The 18,681-nt window shown below is 42.3% G+C and overlaps 1 protein-coding gene across 2 annotated transcripts; it reads right to left on the bottom strand.

The window, feature by feature from the left end:
* Positions 1-8,742: 8,742 nt before the first annotated feature.
* Positions 8,743-17,049, bottom strand: LOC105040143 (uncharacterized). 2 transcript variants are annotated; one of them, XR_012137869.1, is made up of 4 exons: positions 16,175-17,049; positions 14,470-14,907; positions 9,644-9,894; positions 8,743-9,299 (listed from the first exon to the last, which is right to left on the bottom strand). XR_012137869.1 is itself a non-coding variant. In XM_010916546.3 (3 exons), exons 1-3 carry the CDS (start codon positions 16,785-16,787, stop codon positions 9,704-9,706), a joined length of 1,242 nt encoding a protein of 413 aa, XP_010914848.3. In that variant the 5' UTR covers positions 16,788-17,049; the 3' UTR covers positions 9,467-9,703. The 2 variants fall into 2 exon arrangements, 1 of the variants encoding a protein (XP_010914848.3); XM_010916546.3 differs by lacking the exon at positions 8,743-9,299 and having other exon boundaries at positions 9,467-9,894.
* Positions 17,050-18,681: the final 1,632 nt, after the last annotated feature.

The following is an 18,681-nucleotide window of genomic DNA, read 5'->3' as shown; positions in this document are numbered from 1 at the left end:
CTTCGACGTCCATCCCTAAAAAAAAAGAGAAAAAGAGAGAAAAAAAAAGAAAAATTAGTGACGGGGTAAAAAAGGAAGAAGTGGCATGCAAAAAAAAAAAAAAAGGAAAGGAAAGATGGGATACTCGCAGGATCTAGGGGACTCAGGCCGATGTTGAACAAAAACTGCTCCTTCAGAAGGTTGGGAAGGGAAGGAGCCGAATAACCAAGAAGCCTCCGGGCGGCTTGAAGGTCATCCTCCCCAGGCTAGGAGCCCGACGGATAGAGTCCCTTAGGGAGCCCCAAGGGGGCAATCCCAGCCTCAAGGTCGGACAATGGACGAAAAGATACTTCCCCTTCCAGTTATGGATTGAAGAGGGAGCACCTTTCAGCAACCCCTTCTTGCCAAACTGGGGGAGAAATACCACCAGTCCTTTGCCGAAGGGTGACGCTTGAAGGTGTAGAAATGTCTAAACAAAGAAAAGGATGGCTAAACTTCGACTACGTAGCAAAGGGAGAGGAACCCTATTAAAAACCTAAAGAAATTCGGCGCTACTGAAGCTAAAGAAATATCTAAGAAACGAAAAAGGGCGACGACGAAGGGTGGAAGCGGCAGCCGGAGTCTGGTATGGAAGGCCTCCTGATACAGACAGAAACGACCAGGTGGGGGGTGCTAGCCCGGTCGGAAGGATCAGGAAGCTCCACATCATACTCCGGAGGGACTCCATACTGAACCCTTATCAGTAGAAGTTCATCCGGAGTCAGAGAACAAGGAATGGCACCTGACGCAAAAATCGGGCGAGGCCCAGCCCTAGATGTGGGTTCGTCTACAGTGTGGGGGTCCTGGGGGGCTGAGGCAGACGAGCTCTTGGAACCACTAGAGGCGGAGGTGCTGGAAGACATTTCAAACAAAAGCCCTAAAGATCCTGGAGAAATCAGGCGGGACAAGGGGCGAAAGGTTTGCGGGGGACCAAACCGGAGGAATACGGCAGAAGAAAAATGGAGGAGAAAAGGCCCCTAAATGGCAAGAAGAAAATGAAGGTTTCGGGACTAACCTAGATCGCTCCGAAGGATGCAGAGGGGCGAGGACAGGGATGACTCGAAGAACGCTTAGGGCCAAGGCGGACGCCAAAAAGGGTCAGAGCACTCGGAGAGAGGGCAGACACCAACGAAACTCTCAGGCGGAATGAGACTCCTGAAGGCGGAAAGGCGGGTTTAAATAGACCCTGGGATCCAGCGCTATAATGATCGCGGATCTCCCCAGGTCGGTCCACGCTCGCCACGTGTCCCACTCACCACCGCGGGCGGCTAAAAGCGGCTGACAGCTGACAGAGCCATTACTGCATCGTACCTGGGCCAACGTACTAGCGGAAATTCCGAAAGGTCCCTTCGGATCGTCTCGATTTGAAAAGACTCCAGCACGCGCGCATTTAATGCCAAAATATCTGAGGGCGATCGTGCACAGGATTCAAGGGGACAACTTCGGCTGCGAAAATTTTTCTGTACTTCCTTCATTCGAAACTCGAACTTGAAAGTAGGGAGACTGGTGTTGGGTATAAAGTATCCCCCAGCCGAAGTTCATGACAGGAATGACCCTCCAGGGATTCTACTGACTTCCGACCTTCGGCGATATCTCTCCGAACCTCTCTAGCGGCCGAGCCTCCGCAACACTCCCAAGTTCTACCGACGGATAAACCCCCACCAGCATCGACCAGATTCTTCACGACGGACGGACTCCACCCGAGTTTTCACGATAATCGACCACCTTCTAGACTTCGCCCAGACTCCCACGGGAGCCGGACCTCGCCTCTGACTCCGACCGCAGGCAGACTTCGTCCGGACTCCTACGGGAGTCGGACTCTGCCCACGACTTCACTTACAGGCAGACTTCATCCAGACTTCTACGGGAGCCGGACTTCGCCCCCGACTTCAATTACAGGTAGACTTCGTCCGGACTCCTATGGGAGCCGAACTTCGCCCCCAACTTCAATTACAGGTAGACTTCGTCCGGACTCCTACGGGAGCCGGACTTCGCCCCAACTTCAATTGCAGGAAGACTTCGTCCGGACTCCTACGGGAGCCAGACTTCGCCCCCGACTTCAATTACAGGTAGACTTCGTGCGGACTCCTACGAGAGCCGGACTTCGCCCCCAACTTTAATTGCAGGAAGACTTCGCCCGGACTCCTACGGAAGCCAGACCTCACCCCCGACTCCGGCCGCAGGCAGACTTCGCCCGAACTCCTACGGGAGCCGGACTCCACCCACGACTTCACTTACAGGTAGACTTCGTCCGGACTCCTACGGGAGCCGGACTCCGCCCCCGACTTCAATTGCAGGTAGACTTCGTCCAGACTCCTACGGGAGCCGGACTTCGCCCCCAACTTCAATTGCAGGTAGACTTCGCCCGGACTTCTACGAGAGCCGGACCTCATCCCCGACTTCAACTGCAGGAAGACTTTGTCCGGACTTCGAGCTCCTATTGCAAGCGACCCACTCCGAGTTACCGCTGCAAATGATCTACTTCAAGTTCCTACCACGAGCGGTCTTGGCCGAGACTCCTCGACAAATGATCTCCGTCCGAGCTTCTACGGAGACCGGACTCCAACCGAACTTCGGCCGACAGGCCTGGACCCTCTGGCAGGCCGCAGCAACGGTCACGACTCTGCTCCACTTCCTGCAGCAGATTCTGTGCGGCTCCATCACTCCCTGGCAGGCCGCAGTAACGGCCACGACTCTGCTCCACTTCCTGCGACGGATTCCGCGCAGCTCCATCACTCCCTGGCAGACCACAATAATGGCCACGATCCTGCTCCACTTCCTGCGACGGATACCGCGCAGTTCCTCCACCCTCTGGCAAGTCGCGACAACGGACGCCGCTCCACTCTCCGCAACAGACTTCACGTGGCATGGCCAGGTGATGGCCACGATTCCATTCCACTACTCTTCGCAACAAACTTCTTCTGACCCTGGGTAGCCCACTGCCAGACGGTTACAAACATCGCTATCAGTCTGTTGCCCCCTCCACCTATAAAAGAGGGATCCCAGATACGTTATTCTCTAAGCTCTCATTTTCTACGTAAAAACTCTGCTAAAATTTCTGTTCGAGCACTCCATTCTTGTTGAGGCAGAGAACTGACTTGAGCGTCGGAGGGTCTTGTTGGAGCAACCCCAACTCCGATTTAGACTTCTTTTGCAGGTTCCGGCGGCGACCGCGACTCCCTCGACTCCAGCTTCTCCGACGTAGGCGAATTTTTGCACCAACAATATTAAATTATTATATATATATATTAAATTATATATATTATTATATTAGTATTATTTATAATATTAATTTATTATATATTTATATATATATATATATATATATATATATATATATATATATATATATATATATATATATATATGTGTAAAATCTAAAATTTTAAACTAGAAGAATGGATTGTATTTGATTTGGACCCATAATTTGGACCTTGGATTGGATTTGAATTTTATAATATTAAATCTAAATTCAAGTCTAAAATCTAAAATTTTTAAAAATTGACTCTAAATCCAAAATCAAAGTCCAAAAATCCGATCTAACCCTCTAGTTCGGTTTGGATCGATTTAGATTTTGGATTTTCTCTAATCCACTTACATCCCCTAGCTGAGATAACCTTAGCTGCTTCCGGACGATCTTGACTCTCCCGAAAGAGGTGGAAGTTACGGTCGGAGGCCCTCATCTACTTGGTTAAAGCGGTGGTTAAGTCCTCAACGGTTCAAGTTTCTCGTATTGATTCCTCCAAGGAAGACCACGATGATATAGGTGATAATGAGTAGGAGTATTGATTTGGCCCTGCCAATCAAAATCCCCCGTCTGGTTGCTAGAAGCATCATCTCTGTCCATCCGGTGATAGCTCAACGGAGCCAAGGAAATCTGGGTCTTTCAGTCAGCACCACCGTCGCATCAGGCCATTGATTGTGGTCGCATCATCTCCTCATCCTACTACTTTAGATCCCACACCTAAGCTAAGCTCCTCCAGTCTCTCGGTTTTGAATTTGAATTCCTTCGTCCCATCGGACAATGGCCTTTGGTCCTTGTTAATTGACGTAGCACTGTTCTCTTGGTCCCCACAAATCTGGTATGCTATCTCTATTGAGACCCGTGCTCCTACCACCCTTCGCCTGGGTCAGGCTGCTCCCCTTTTCTTTGGCGCCACGCCGCTAATGTTGGCTTACCACCACCCAAACTAACTCCCGTCTGAGTTCTACCTCGCTTGATCTGGTTAGTCCTCTCCTATCCTATATGGATGGCAAGTACTTTGAACCGTTGCCTATCAGCAGCCTAGTTCAAAAACCATCAAGACTCGCTAACTGTTACCCAAACCTCCTTCCTATAGCCAAGGCCTTCTCTACCTTGAAAGAAAACCTGATCTCCCATGGCCCAACTTCTCATTCCCCAACTCCCAAACTCGTGAAACAAAGTCCCAGACTTCGCACCAAGAAGGTTCGAGCTCTTGGCATGGAGGGTCTCTTTTTGCCAACCAGAGATTTGCTTAAGCTCACTCATAAATATGGCGCCGACGTTCTTAACAAAAACTTGGATGGTACTGCCTCTAAGCTCAAATCCTTGGAGCAGCTTTGTTGCAAGATCATTGACGATGCAGAGTCGGGTTAACCAAGTGGGATTGGTTGGGAATCTTGGTTTTTGCTACAGTATTTGCATTAGCTGCTTTCTTATACAGCCTACATCACTCTAGCTAGCTATTTAGTGCCATGGTTTTGCTAGTTAGTTCACTGTTAGGCATTTTGTTGGCTTCTTACTTTGCTGCAGTCAAGTGGGCTTTGACTTAGGTTTAACTTTTGTTTCTAGCTACCTTCTTCTCCTCCCCTCATTGTGGTTTGCTGATATCATCCAATGTCACTTCTATGTTGGAATGTAAGAGGATTGGGCCTTGCTTCTAAAAGAAAGTTGATCAGACAGACCATTCAAAACTCTAAAAGCAACATCATTTGCCTTCATGGGGCTTTAATTGATAAATGGCACTCTAAGGAGGTTGTGAACTCTTCTGGAGGTCTCTTAACTGGTTGGTGCAGTGCTGAAATAGAGGCCTCGCTCTTTTCTGTCGGTGTTTATTCCTTAACCACTCGCTTCACCTCCAAAGCTGATCATTTTTCTTGGCTAGTTACTAATGTTTACGGCCCTCACGATTGAATCAGCAAGAAGACTCTATTTGATGAGTTAAGATCAATCAAATTGAATTATCCAGATCCCTGACTTGTTGTGGGTGACTTCAATGTCACCAGATTCACTACAAAGAGGCTTGGAGTGTCAAGTAGTTTCTCGGCTTCCAGGGAGTTCAATCATTTTATTAATGACATCGACCTTTTGGAACTCAACCTTATTGGCAGGTGTTTCACATAGACCAACTTCAGGGAAAATGCATGCTTGACCAAGCTAGACTGATGTTTTTCATCCTTAGAGTAGCACGATTTCTTTCCTCTGTCTTTCTTGGTCCCTTTAGCTCGCATCACCTTAGACCATACTCCTCTGTTGCTCTTATTCAAACCCCATAAGGATCTTCGTTGTTCTTGGAGAAGATCGTTCAGATTTGAGAACCATTGGTACATGCACCATGGTTTCGATGACATGGTAAGGGAGTCGTGGATGTCTGCCCCCAGCAAAAATGACTCAGTGGCATCCCTAGTCGGCAAACTCAGATTTCTTAGGCAAAAGCTATGAAGATGGAGTAAGGATCTCAACCCAAACATTCTTCTGAAGAAAAATGAATTCTCATCTAGAATTGAAGAACTAGATTCGATCGAAGAACTTAGAAGCCTATCAGCTGACGAGTGGAATGAAAGACAATCACTGGAGCAACAATTGGAACTATTATTAAATTAGGAGGAGATTTAGTAAAAGCAAAGATCACGTGTGCAATGGCTGCATGAAGGAGATCGAAATACAAAATTTTTCTATCTTAGAGCCAGTATAAGGAGAAGGAAAAATTAGATCACCGAAGTTAACAGTAATGGAAGGGTCGTAATAACCCAAAATAGAATCCAAGAGGCTTTTTGTTTATATTACAGGTCTATTCTAGGTTCAAAAACAATGCCACAAGTGGAAGCAGTTTGGAACAAATTGTACCCTGACCCCTGCATGGCCTTTCAACTCTCAAAGATCCATTCATGGGGGAGGAAATCAAAGCTGCTCTCTTTAGTTTGGGAAGTGACAAGGCTCCTGGACCTTGAAAGGTTTTCAATGTCATTTGACCATTCCTGGAACTCCATTAAGGGGGATATTTTGAAGGTTTTCTATGACTTCCACTACTCTAAGGCAGACCTATCAAAGATGAATCACACTTTCATCTCTCTAATTCCGAAGACAAATAATTATTTCTCTGTCTGAGACTACCGCTCGATAAGCATCAAGAATGGGGTCATAAAATTGATCTCTAAGATCCTTTCTCGATGACTATCTAAGGTCATCAATTCATTCGTTTCCTGCAACCAAATGGCTTTCATTAAAGGGTGCTACATCCTTGAGAGCTTCATTTCAGTCAGAGAGATAATTTCTCATTGCAATAAGACCACCTCAAAAGGCATCGTCAGCAAGCTAGACTTTGAAAAGGCTTTTGACAACCTTTCTTGGCATTTCTTGCTTCAGCTGCTTAAGCTAAGAGGTTTTGGTATTAAATGAATTTCTTGGATCTCTATCCTGCTTTGGTCCTCTAGCTCAGCACTTCTGATTAATGGCGAACCAGGGCGATGGTTTCAAAACAAAAATGGTTTGAAGCAAGGTGACCATTTATCGTCCATGTTATTTATCTTAGTGGAGGATGTTCTGAGTAGAATGTGAGCTGAAGCTACTTCAAAAGGATTAATTACAGGCATTGGTCGGTTTGATGTCGTTAAGAAAATTCAATGTTTACAATTTGCTGATGACATTGTGGTTTTCTGGGAGGCTTCTAAGGACCAAATCAATATTCTAAAACTAATACTCTACTCCTTTGAACTGATGACTAGGCTCAAGATAAATTTTAAGAAAACTAAGTTGGTAGGGATCGGCTCATCCTCTGAGGAAATCAATGGCTATGCTAGGATTCTTGGCTGTCAACCTTCTGAATTGCCAATCGCTTATCTAGGTATCCCATTGCATTTCTCAACACTAAGGAAGAGAGATTGGCGTTTTTTGCTCGAGAAAGTGGAGAAAAAACTAGCTAGATGAAAACATAACTCCTTAACTCTTGCAAGGCGGCTAACTCTGATAAATTCAGTCTTAAGTGCTATACCTCTATATTGGATGTCTGTTCTCTGTATCCCGAAAATAGTCATCAAGCAGATTGATTGGACCTGTAGGAATTTTTTATGGGATGGTCATGATAGTACTCGTAAGGTTAAACACTTGGTGGCATTGGATCAAGTCTGTAGACCAAAAAATCTTGATGGATTGGGAGTAATGGACCTCTCAAGAGCCAACAAGGCACTTCTTGTTAAGTGGGGGTGGAAATATTTCAACGGCCAGGGATCTACCTGGCAAAATTTGGTTTAGCAGATTTACTATAAGAAAAAACCTCCAATGGAACCATCTTCGAACTGTCTTCGAGTAGATTCGCCTATTTTAAGATTTTACTATTGTCTCGATCATTGATGGAGAGCAAACTGCATTTTGGTATGATACATAGACTCAAAACATGCCGTTAAGACCTCTTCTTCCACATCTATTTCTATTTGCCACCAAATTATAGTATATTGGAGTTTTTTAATCATGGAGATATTATGAACAATTTCACTTCTCCTTTGCTTTTGTCAGCATGAAATGAAATTAGCTTCCTAACTCTTATCTATCTTTTAACTCGCCTATCTAGTGGAAGAAATGGTAGGTTTTGAAAATAGAGTTCTAGTAAGTGGTTCACGATCAAAAGCTGTTATTGATTCCTCACGAACAGTGGTATGAGATATTAAATTGGATTGATTATATAGAGACTGCCTATTCTGAAAAAAATTGGAGTCTTCAGCTGATTAAGTTTCTAGAACAAGATTCTAACTACTAACATCCTAGCTAAAAAAGAAATCTGTGGCCCAAACTTGTGCCCTCTCTATGCTAACCACTCTGAAATAGCTGATCACTTACTCGTTTCGTGCATCTAATCATATTATGTTTGGACCCAATTACCTGGATTGTTTGATATATGGGGGTGATTGGAGGCTAGGTCTGCCCAAACAAATTGTGAACAAAGCCTTCAACTCCCTTCTGGCCATCTGCTGTTGGCGTATCTGGTTAGGAAAGGAACCACAAGGTATTCAAGTTTGACGCTCGCTCAACCTCCAAGATCTCTAAGCGAATCATCTTCTTCTTTGATAGTTGGACAGCCCATATTATCGATGATGAATTTCTGGACCTGAGGAAAAATCTTCATGCTATCCAAGGTGTCAAACCTTGAAAGCAATTCAGTCTCCCCCCTTCTCCTCGCTCGTGCATGATTTCCCACCTCCTCCCATGCAAGCACGCGAACATTATCTATGATCAGGTGCAGGGATAAGGAGCTCCCTTGTCCGTGCTCTTCCTACTGCAATATTTGCACTGGGACCCATGAAAAAAATTAACCTTTCTATTATTGTTATGATCAGGTGCAGGGATAAGGAGCTCCGTTGTCCGTGCTCTTCCTATTGCAATATTTGCACTGGGACCCATGTAAAAAATTAACCTTTCTATTATTATTACAATGTACTGAGGCCGGGGCCCTCCTTTACTTTTAAAAGAAAAACATTAACTACATTCATTAAAAATAATATTTGCGAATGGAAAAATATGCACGTCAGATACAGATATTCCATGAAACTTGTCCTATAAAAAGATTTGCCAGGTATTTTTGTACTTTGAAAACGGATATAGGATGCAATGGGGAAAAAAATATATATGATATATATTTTTTTCGCCACATGACAAAAGGAGGCTTATCCTGTTGATGAAAGACGGCTCAGATCCACAACCGACGTTGTGGAACCTAGCCGGCGTTCCATATGGTACAGACAAAATATTTTAATGCACAAGGAAAACCATGTATACGAGTTAACGCTCTCAACCATTGTGCGCCAAAGGTGCATACTTCTTTATCCTCTAATGGTTTTAAGTTCCTGTATCAATATATCCAGCCATGGACACCCATAGGAGGCTTGGAGGTAGTCAGTCAACTAGCAAGAGAAGCATATGCAGAAAAAGAGTAATCAAGCTACAATCAGGATATATCCAAGACGATGACCGCAGCAGCACACATTCACCATGATCGCACACTGCGAGAATTACCACCAGAACATCAAAGCGGGGCTGGGCTACCCACCTGTACCGATTTCAAATGATTAAAAGAAACAGCATCAGCAGCAAGATCCCACAAGAAAATAGACATTAAGGTCTCCAACCAGCAGCAGAACCGAGCAAAAACCCCTAAATGGCATTTCTCTGGGTATCCTTTCAACAGACAAGACAATGGGAGCCAACTATGATATGTAGTAGAAAACAGATCAACACTGGCATTCTTTTACATTGCTATCTGCAGTTTTTCTGTTCACCAAGATGTAAAGAGAGTACTTGGCTAACCAAGAAACTGAAGCCATGATGAGAAAACAAAATTTCATTTTGAGAAAAAGAGGTATAGCTTCACACGAGAAGCAGATTCAATTGTACCTTTGATTTTATGACATCTGCGCAAAGGTAACCAAAAAGTGCATGGTCATTCGATCAGGACTAAGACTCATTTTCCATGGAACCCCCTGTGCCTGGCGGAGCATCTGGGCAGGAGGTTGTTAACGAGTCTTTACCAGAGTGAGGAACATATGAATATGCAAGCAGGGAAGCCCCAATGGTGATAGACAAACCAATGCAGCTCCATAGCCATCTCCATCTTTTCCTTCTCAGGCGTTGTTGGCGAGCTAATTCTGCACATTCACCAAGAAAAGGTCAAAATAACTAGAGCTATAGACTAGTAGAAAAAGATTGAATGAATACCTACAGTTTCCTCATAAAAATACATGCAATAGATGAAGTAACAGCCATAGATAATAAGCAAAAAAATGCATGTCTCTTATGGGTGTGTGAATATTTGAAGTACTGCATGCATTCTTAGCTTATATTTCAGATATGCACGAGCACAGAGTATTTATTAGCTGGTACAAATAATGCAACTTGGTATATAAAATGTGTAACAACATATCCTAGCAAGTCAAAGTGGCGAGATATAAATGAATACCTGGCTAAACATATAACAATTTTGCATCATAAAAAGTATTTAACGCACCAAAAAAATATAACACTTTGCAATTTATTGCTTGGTAACATGAGTAAAACACAAATTATCTATAACCTGGAGCTTCGAGGTGATAAGACCCAGCTAAACTAGTCAATCTTTATTATACCCAAAATGACATGTGGGGTCTGAATTTCGTGTCATTTTAGATCCTCAACATTCTTAGCACATGCATTGGGTTTTATTCTTCAAACTTACATGCACGTACATACCTGGACATGTTCACAGATGGACTAATAAGCTCACTGTCCATAAGCACCCAGTAAAGAACATTTTCAACAAGTCAGCTCTGATGAAGTCATGACACTGTGCGCCACCCCCCCCCCCCCCCCCCCCCCCCCCCCCCCCCCCCCCAAGCAGCAAAAAAAAAAAAAAAGAAAAAAAGAAAAAGAAAAAAAAAAGAAAGAGGAAAAATAAAAGGAGTACTAGCCATATGGTCTTTTTTAAGGATGAGGTCAAGTGTGATCAAAAACTCAAAACTCGGGATTGGACCAGCACTTTCAAAAAAAAAAAGGACTTGGGCATGCCAATCTGAAAACTCAAGCAAATCATGACAAGTTCCGAAACAAATGTATGAAGAATAGATAAAATCAACAATAATCATCATATAATTAATGATTACTGTTTGATTACTATTAACAATCACAAGGAACCCTCGAACATTCTTTTCATTAAAACTGCATGGACCGCATAGGTCACATGAACTAAAATAAATATGAACTCTGAGCATAATCATTCTTCATCATGCAAATCTGGAACATCATAAGGACGTGAAATTGCAAAAACATGATAAAATTTAAGTACAACATCTTACTGAACATGTATGTCACTGCTCCGGGAATAGGTGCTAGAGCAAAAGGCCTCTGTGATTACTACAAGTCCTCAATGCTGGTGGCCATAGCTGTTTGATCTCTGATCCCTTATGGAAACAAAAGATTAAAATCTTCCTTTGGTTATCTCAAATCATTTAAACACAAGGGAGAACTTGATAAGGAAGAACAGGAAGGACTTTGGAGGCAGCACTGTGTGGGATACAGCTGAATTCACTGCATTTTTTTGTTAGGTGCCGGTTTATCAAGCTCATACAACCAGAAGTAGTAAGCACCCTCAGTTGGAATGGAGGAAACAGAATATTCCTAAGGATACTAACATTGAATTCCTTTTACTAATGGCAGCTCTCTCATGATCCTCCTAGAGAGAGAAATTCTCGAATCTTCAACAACTAGATACACTCAAAAAACTTAGGTGCTTCAGACAGGATTGAAGAATGAATGGTCCAAATTTCGCCTCTCAAAAACACCTCCCTGTTGTCTATTAAGTTGTGGAAACTTATTAGAAATGTAGTCTGTCATGTCAGTGATACTCTGTCCTTCCATTCTTTTATTTTATTTTTCTGCTAGTGCATTCTGTTCTCTGATCAACTTTGGTGGCTTTACCTCCTGTTTAGAAAAAAAGGGCCCAAGTGAAGGACCAAATGTAAAATGATAACCATCTACACTGAACATAGAAAGAATTGGTCCAAGTATCCACACTACCACATTTTATCTATTCTTTAACTACAAAATTGCTTCATACATTCTTCTAATTCCTAATATGAAGATCAAACTGCTAACATGATATGGGCACAAATAAGTGCTACACCCAAATATGTAATTTTAGTTGAAGATATATAACTGGACTAGGTTCGCTGCTTCTCCTTTCATCCATTACTTATTCAAGAACATATTGAAGCATTCTTATATTGGTTGGATTACACGCTTTACATTGACTCCTTGAAAAAAAGAGTTAACAATTCAAAACCAACGATGGACTATCCAAATTGAAGATCAAAAATATTTGAACATGATCTAAACTACAAGAGAAATGCCTAGAAAGCCTATAAACTAAAATTTATGTGTTTTGGTGGTCTCTCATCTAGTCATTAAATAAGTGAAGAATAGACAATTTTATTAACATGATACTACATTTTAATCATCAAAACCTAGTGAATTGAAATTTATCCATGTTTTAAGATGTGTAGATTAGGATCCACAACATAGATTTTATAAAGTAGATTTTCAATTTATAAGCCCTATCACATATTTTATTCTCTTAATACAATTAATATGATTCATTTTATGCTGATTTGACAGATAGGTTAGAGACCACCAAAATCTGCATATCTTTTAATTTCTAGGCATTTTATATTTGGATGCCATATCATTGATTTTGAAATCATTTACTCCTTTTGCAAGTAGTAAATGTAAATTATGTAATTAATTTTTCAAGAACAAACAGAAATGATCTTCCATTACTTCTTCCAGAACAAAAGGGAACAAAGAGTGTGGTCTCACAAAGGGGGGTAGAGAGCAAAGGACAAGAGACTTATTTGTGTCATGCTTGAGCAAAAGCCTACTGTACCATGGGTTATAGGAGATTTAATTACAAGATGCAATTATATCATAACAAACTTCATTCATGTATGTAGACTACGAGCATAATTATTGTGGCAAAACCAAAGGAACAATTCAGGACTCTACTAATCCACTGATCAATTGAAAACTCAGGTGATCTTGACACAAAACTGGATGATATTTGACCATTTCGATCTCCTTTTAAATAGGTTTTTGGCTGACCCTTTTCTGACTATGCCAGGTTTTGACCTGGATCAAACTATTGTAAAAAGATGACGTAAAGTCGAAAAAAAGAAAAAGGAATCTCTGATAGAGTTTGGATTTATTATCCAAGCATTCTCAACCAATAAACAGAAATTTGAAGGTATCATTTGACCAATTAGGTAAACTTTATCAACTGAAAGCTTTTATACAATTTTTAATTTAAAGAGTTGACTTCGAAGTAAATCAAGATACATCATTTAACCTTATTTATTACATTAGAGCATCTTTGCAAACATATTTGAGTCACAAGGATGAGACTTATATGGATGAATTTGGATGACATAAATCTCACAAATAAAACAACTATCAACAATGAAACACTAAGGACCTACATGGGTTAGAGAAATAAAATGTTAATGCATAATTATTTAACATAAAGATAAACCCCCACTCCACCAAATCATTGATCGTAAAAGTTATGTTGCTCTCCGAAATGAAGTTCTATTCTAATAGACAAGATAAAGCATTCGAGGGATCCTGTTTATCTCGCCAAAATCATGTTTTGTGTCAGCAATCGAAACATAAGAGATGTTAATTGACAAAGTTACTTAAATGCAACAAGAAGCATTCTTGTGTATTATGAGAAGTCATAGCCTTCCATCAGCCTGGAAATCACAAAGTAATAAAGGAATCATGTTTCCTCACTACACCTGCTGAAAAGGGATAGGGGAAGCCACATATATTTGGTTAGCATCAGCAACACGGAAACAATAGCATTTTACTCCTGGCCCCATGCTAGATTGAAGCTTATTAAACTTGCAATTAGAAATGTAAAGAAAAAGCATATCGATTCTATATATATTACAACTTGATAACAAGTGAACAAGTTTGGTTAGCAATGTGGAACTTTAAAAGCTTTAAATATGGTGTTAAAATTTGTACCAAGAAGAGGCGCATATGAAGAATGGCTCTCCGCCATGTGCTCTAAGATTTTGAGGATGAAAATTGAAACAAAATTGAGGATAGGTAACCGCATGAAAGCAAGAAGATATTGCAAGCATTAGATGGAAACTGCATACTAATAAAAATACTCATATTGGTGAAATAGTTTAATCGCAAAAAAGTTTGATGGTACAACCTGACCTGCAGGCAAATATAGTAAATATAGTAAATAAGAAATATGGTGAAGAAGAAGATTTAGCGAAATTCCCCTATTTCACTAAAATTTGATAAATGTTGTGTTATAAAGTTGATATATCGAAATTCCCCTGTATCACTGAAATTTGATAAATGTTATGCATTATAAAGTTCTATGCTTTGGTGACGCCTACTAAATGACATTTCAAAATTTGTGAGTTGCAGATAATCAAAATGGAAGTGGTATGACAAGAGATACACCACACGTCCTCTAAGAAGTTCATCAAACAGGGGAAGATAATAATTCACTTTATGCATAACCTATTGTATGTATGATCATTATACTATCATTCAAGACAATAAATTAAAATATAAAGTACGGAACACCACCACTAGTTGTTAAATAACAAGATCAACTACCACATGATAAATAAGAGGAAGAAGACTTGTACAAGCAACCTTCAAGATCTTACCTACAATTTCCTGATTCCTCTGGGACATTTCGCGGTTCACAGCTTCATAGTACTGCAGTCGATCTCTCAGACGAGAAATTTCATGGTTTTTTGAATGAATGACTTCCTCAGCAGCAGCTTCTGCTTCAGCCCGTACCAAACCTCTTTCTATAGCTTCAGAAACAAACCTTGAAACTGTGATCTCTTGGCAAATTGCTGCAGAATTTATCTCAACTTGAACATCTTCAGCATGCTGGATTACTGGAAATGATACTCCCACCTGAGATAGATATTTCGCAGTCCTGTTCCACTCATTCTGCATGTGGAGAAGAGCCTCCTCTGCTATTTTTCGTCTATGAATCTCCTCGAGAAGATTAAGTCTTAAGGCAGGTAGTTCAATTTCAGGATTTGTGCCAAGGGATGGAGATGAGTATGACGCAGAACCATCAGAGAAAAACTCTGCATAAGTTTAATGTCAGTTGTAGAAAATTAGGTTAAGTTATTGCAGTATATGACAATTTAGACCAACAACACTGAAGGAAAAATGTCAATTTTTCATATTAGCAATTCAAGACAATATTAGTTAACCAACATAAAATAAAAAAAAAAGTATCTATGCAAGTTGGAAACAAACATACAAAAATGCTCTAAAACCTAAAGTCCACATGGCATCTCAATTTGAACTAATTGTTTGAAGCTTGTTTCATTGAAGTCGGAGGACTAACAAAAAAGACAAAAGAGTATAGGGCCATGGAGAAGAATTATGATCATCTAAGGTAAAAAGTGAAGTTTAGTATTATACTCCAACTTGCTAATGGCAAAGTTCGCAGCTAAAATGAACTGCTTTTCCTTCCTCTTTGCTTCAATTTGAGATGAATACACTAGTATAACAATAAAGGTGGAGAATCTTCAGTGTTCTAGTCAGAGTATCTCTCTGTCTTATGAAAATTTAATTATTTGTTGACATTATGTTATTCAAAGGGTTGTTTGAGCAAATAAGGAATAACAAATGTTGCTAAAATATTTTTTCACTACCCTCAGCACTTGGTTGATCTGTATGTTGGCCTGGTTGATGTCAGAAGTACTAGAGAGCCAGTAAATTGTGTCACAAAACAAGAAGATCCCTGTTTTGGTTCAGCCACAATGACCCACGTAATTTAAACAAATAGAACTTTCCCATTTTTGTGGGATTTGTTATGTGGAGTCTTATCTGCATCAGTTGCTAATCAGGGTCCAATGCTGCATCAAAATTCAATTAGTATCACTCTTCTTCGCCACCAGTAAAGTCCTAATGGCAACAACTGACAGTTGCATTTTACAACAATAGGGTAATCTATCATTATTGAAGATTAGGATAAACAAAATGTAAAATGACTTGAATCCGGACCATTTAAATGCAGAAACAATCATGGTGCTATTTTGTTAGGGACGTGAAACTGGATTCTATAGATGACAGTAGCATGATCTACTTTAAAATCACAAGGTCTGCACTGTTGATAAAGAGTTAATGAGCAATGGCCCAGTGGAAAGAAGGAAAATTGTTTAATTATTCAATACAGGCTAATTATTCGATACAGGCCAGTAGTCAACATCTGAAATCTGCTCTTCGAGGAATAGATATTCATGACTGAAATATGAGCATACGGAGGGAAAAGAGCTAGAGCCAATCGTCCAAGAAAGAAAAATTATGATGCAAAAGTAATTGATGTGGATAAGATGAGATCACCTTCAGCAGCATCATAGAACTCGGACTGGTTCCATAGGCGTGACTGATTGCCGAATCTGGCGCTACAGCTGCTCGCGACGCTCCTTGAATCCTGAGGATCAAGGAAGTTATCTTTACCATCATCGTCTTCTTCTTCTTCCGCTTCTTCTTCTTCGTGTTGTTGATTCTTATCTCCGTTTTCCTGTTGTTTCTCCACCGAACAGTTGGCGGTCAAACCAGCTTCCTCGTCCGCTAGTCCTCCAACTTCCGTCGTCATTCCAGCCAGAGGAACATCAGGGATCTCGAAGCCATCGAGGCGGTTGGTCGGCGCGGCGGTGGCGAGGGGGCGGGGGCCGCGGCGGCCCTTGCGGTTGACGACGTAGGGCGAGGGGGAGATGGAGGTGGGCGTGGAGTCCGGGAGGGCCGCCGGGTCGGGGGTGGCGTAGAGGGCCGGAGAGATGAAGTAAGGCCGGGGCGGCGGCAAGGGCGTGGGGTCGGAGGCGGCGAAGGTGGTGGTGGTGGTGCGGTCCCGGTGGTGAACAGGAGGGATGGGGGGTTTGGGCTTCTGGGGAGCGGAGCGGTCGGCGTTGGGCTCCAGCAGGCGCTCCAACGCGATCGCCGTCATCGTTGGCATCGTCTTCTCCTCTGGCGATGGAACCCTAGGAGGCAATAAATTGGACGAGAGAGTGGGCTTTTTTGTTTTTATTATAATCAATTTCTGGTCTTATACTGGTTGGTTGGCAGGGGAAAGGGCCGAGGAGCGGCTTGGGAAGGAAGAAAGGGGAGAAGCAATTCTAATTGAAACCATGAGGACTCCAGGACAGCTGGTCACGCGTAAGTGGGGTTGCGGATGCCTCCCACTCCCAGAGTCCCGGTCCCCAGGGGGCAAAGCGCAACGCTGAAGCTACAGAGAGAAAGAAGCCCTTGGATTTGAGACACGTGGTCGTTGCAGATTCGGAAGAGCGTTCGGGCCCACGAAGAGATCCGGAATCCGGGCAGAAGGCTGCCCCAGGCTGATGGGATTCTTTATTGTTTTTTTGTTTGTTTGCTTGCTGCGACAGCCCTAGGCGAGGCGAGGGAGGCCCTCCCAGGCTCGTGGTTGGAAATTTAAACCGGTGCCGTGCCGCGCCGCGGTCTAACTTGGGGACCTTCGCGTAAAGGTAGAGAAGCAGGTAGGTCCGCCCGAGGGTTTGACTCTGTCGGCTCGCCAGACAGAAAGATGATCATTTATTAGTTAGTAATGCTCGTTGATCGTTCACCTGGTTCACATTGATTCGATTACTCTCCTGATGGCGTGTCCCCAGCGGGGCCGGGGAGGAGAAGGATTGAATAAACAGAGACACCATCGTCCTTCTATTTGCGCACGCATGATGTTGAATATTTTTTTTGGTGGTTGCTTAGAAACTGGTCTCGACCACTTCCCTGGAAGGAGTTGACGATAATGATGATGTCATGTCTGGGATTCTTTTTAGCTTTCCAAAAAAAAAAAAAAAAAGCCTCCTTGACCGGACGCTTAGCGTTCTGGAGGTGAAGGCACACAACCGTCCCGACACCTCCGCGGGAAGATCCGTCCCGCATGCGACTTCCATCTTGCCGTGATGAATGCCATAATGATATCATCATGGGAGGGTTGCCTTACTTTCCAATCCACATTTTCCATCATTTGAGGCACTGTTGGTGTAGCTCCATGATTTAATTTGGCCGGTATCTTCTGATCTCAGTTGAGCCACATTGTTGAGTGCAGCATACCACATGAAGCGCGCGTTGTAGGACCTCATAAGAGGTGATTTTATGAAAGATTACTACTTTGAAACATACAAAACCTTGTAAACAAATGTTAGAGTTTTGACGGTGTTGCTGCAAGGCTTCGGTGCAAAGAGAGGTTGCTATGGTCAGCGACTGTCCAATCTAAGACTCGATGATCAGTAGAGATTTGAAGATAGGAGATCACTCTCAGATCTTGAAAAGATAGTCCAATCATTAGAGATTCTTTGATGGAAGTCTCTCCGATGTTTAAGTTAACCGAAACTTTGAAAATAATAAGAGAAAAAGAGAGCCGGTGAGTGGGTGTTTTTGGTTATTAGAATCCACGAAGAACTTATCCAAGGGTCCTATGTGCCCCCTTGTTATAGGAGAAAGAACATTACCTTATTAACCGGTAATTGTCATGGAGAATTAAGATCCATGATGACATTAACTTACATGCCACGTTCTATTCTAACCATCCAGAATTTGAGGGGGATTGCAGCAGCCCATATTTTTCTTTGCAGCAGTCCAATGCCTTGGAATTCTAAGTTGTCAGCTCAAACCTAACCAAGGGTCAACATGAGCCCAACCAAATCATCAGGTCAAGGCCAAAGATAAGGGTCGAGGTCGAGCAGTCTCCCCACAACACTTGTCTTCTACTTTCGAGCTCGAAATGGCCACTTCAAACAAAAGAAGTAGTGATCCTCGAGATAAGACCTCGACTATCTGTCTGGTAAATGGTTCGATCCACATGGATTTTGGTTTTGGTCTTTACCCTATTC

This window comes from Elaeis guineensis, chromosome 1 (assembly GCF_000442705.2).
Source record: "Elaeis guineensis isolate ETL-2024a chromosome 1, EG11, whole genome shotgun sequence".
Lineage (NCBI taxonomy): Eukaryota > Viridiplantae > Streptophyta > Magnoliopsida > Arecales > Arecaceae > Elaeis > Elaeis guineensis.
The sequence above is the reverse complement of the archived record's forward strand: the minus strand, read 5'-3'. Positions and strand labels throughout refer to the sequence as shown.

Excerpts from the sequence above, each read along its gene's own strand:
- LOC105040143 (XM_010916546.3), bottom strand. The coding sequence starts at position 16,787 with ATGCCAACGATGACGGCGATCGCGTTGGAGCGCCTGCTGGAGCCCAAC. Across the intron at positions 14,908-16,174 it reads GTTCTATGATGCTGCTGAAG|AGTTTTTCTCTGATGGTTCT; the intron begins GTGATCTCATCT and ends AAACTTATGCAG. Across the intron at positions 9,895-14,469 it reads GAGGAATCAGGAAATTGTAG|AATTAGCTCGCCAACAACGC; the intron begins GTAAGATCTTGA and ends GTGAATGTGCAG.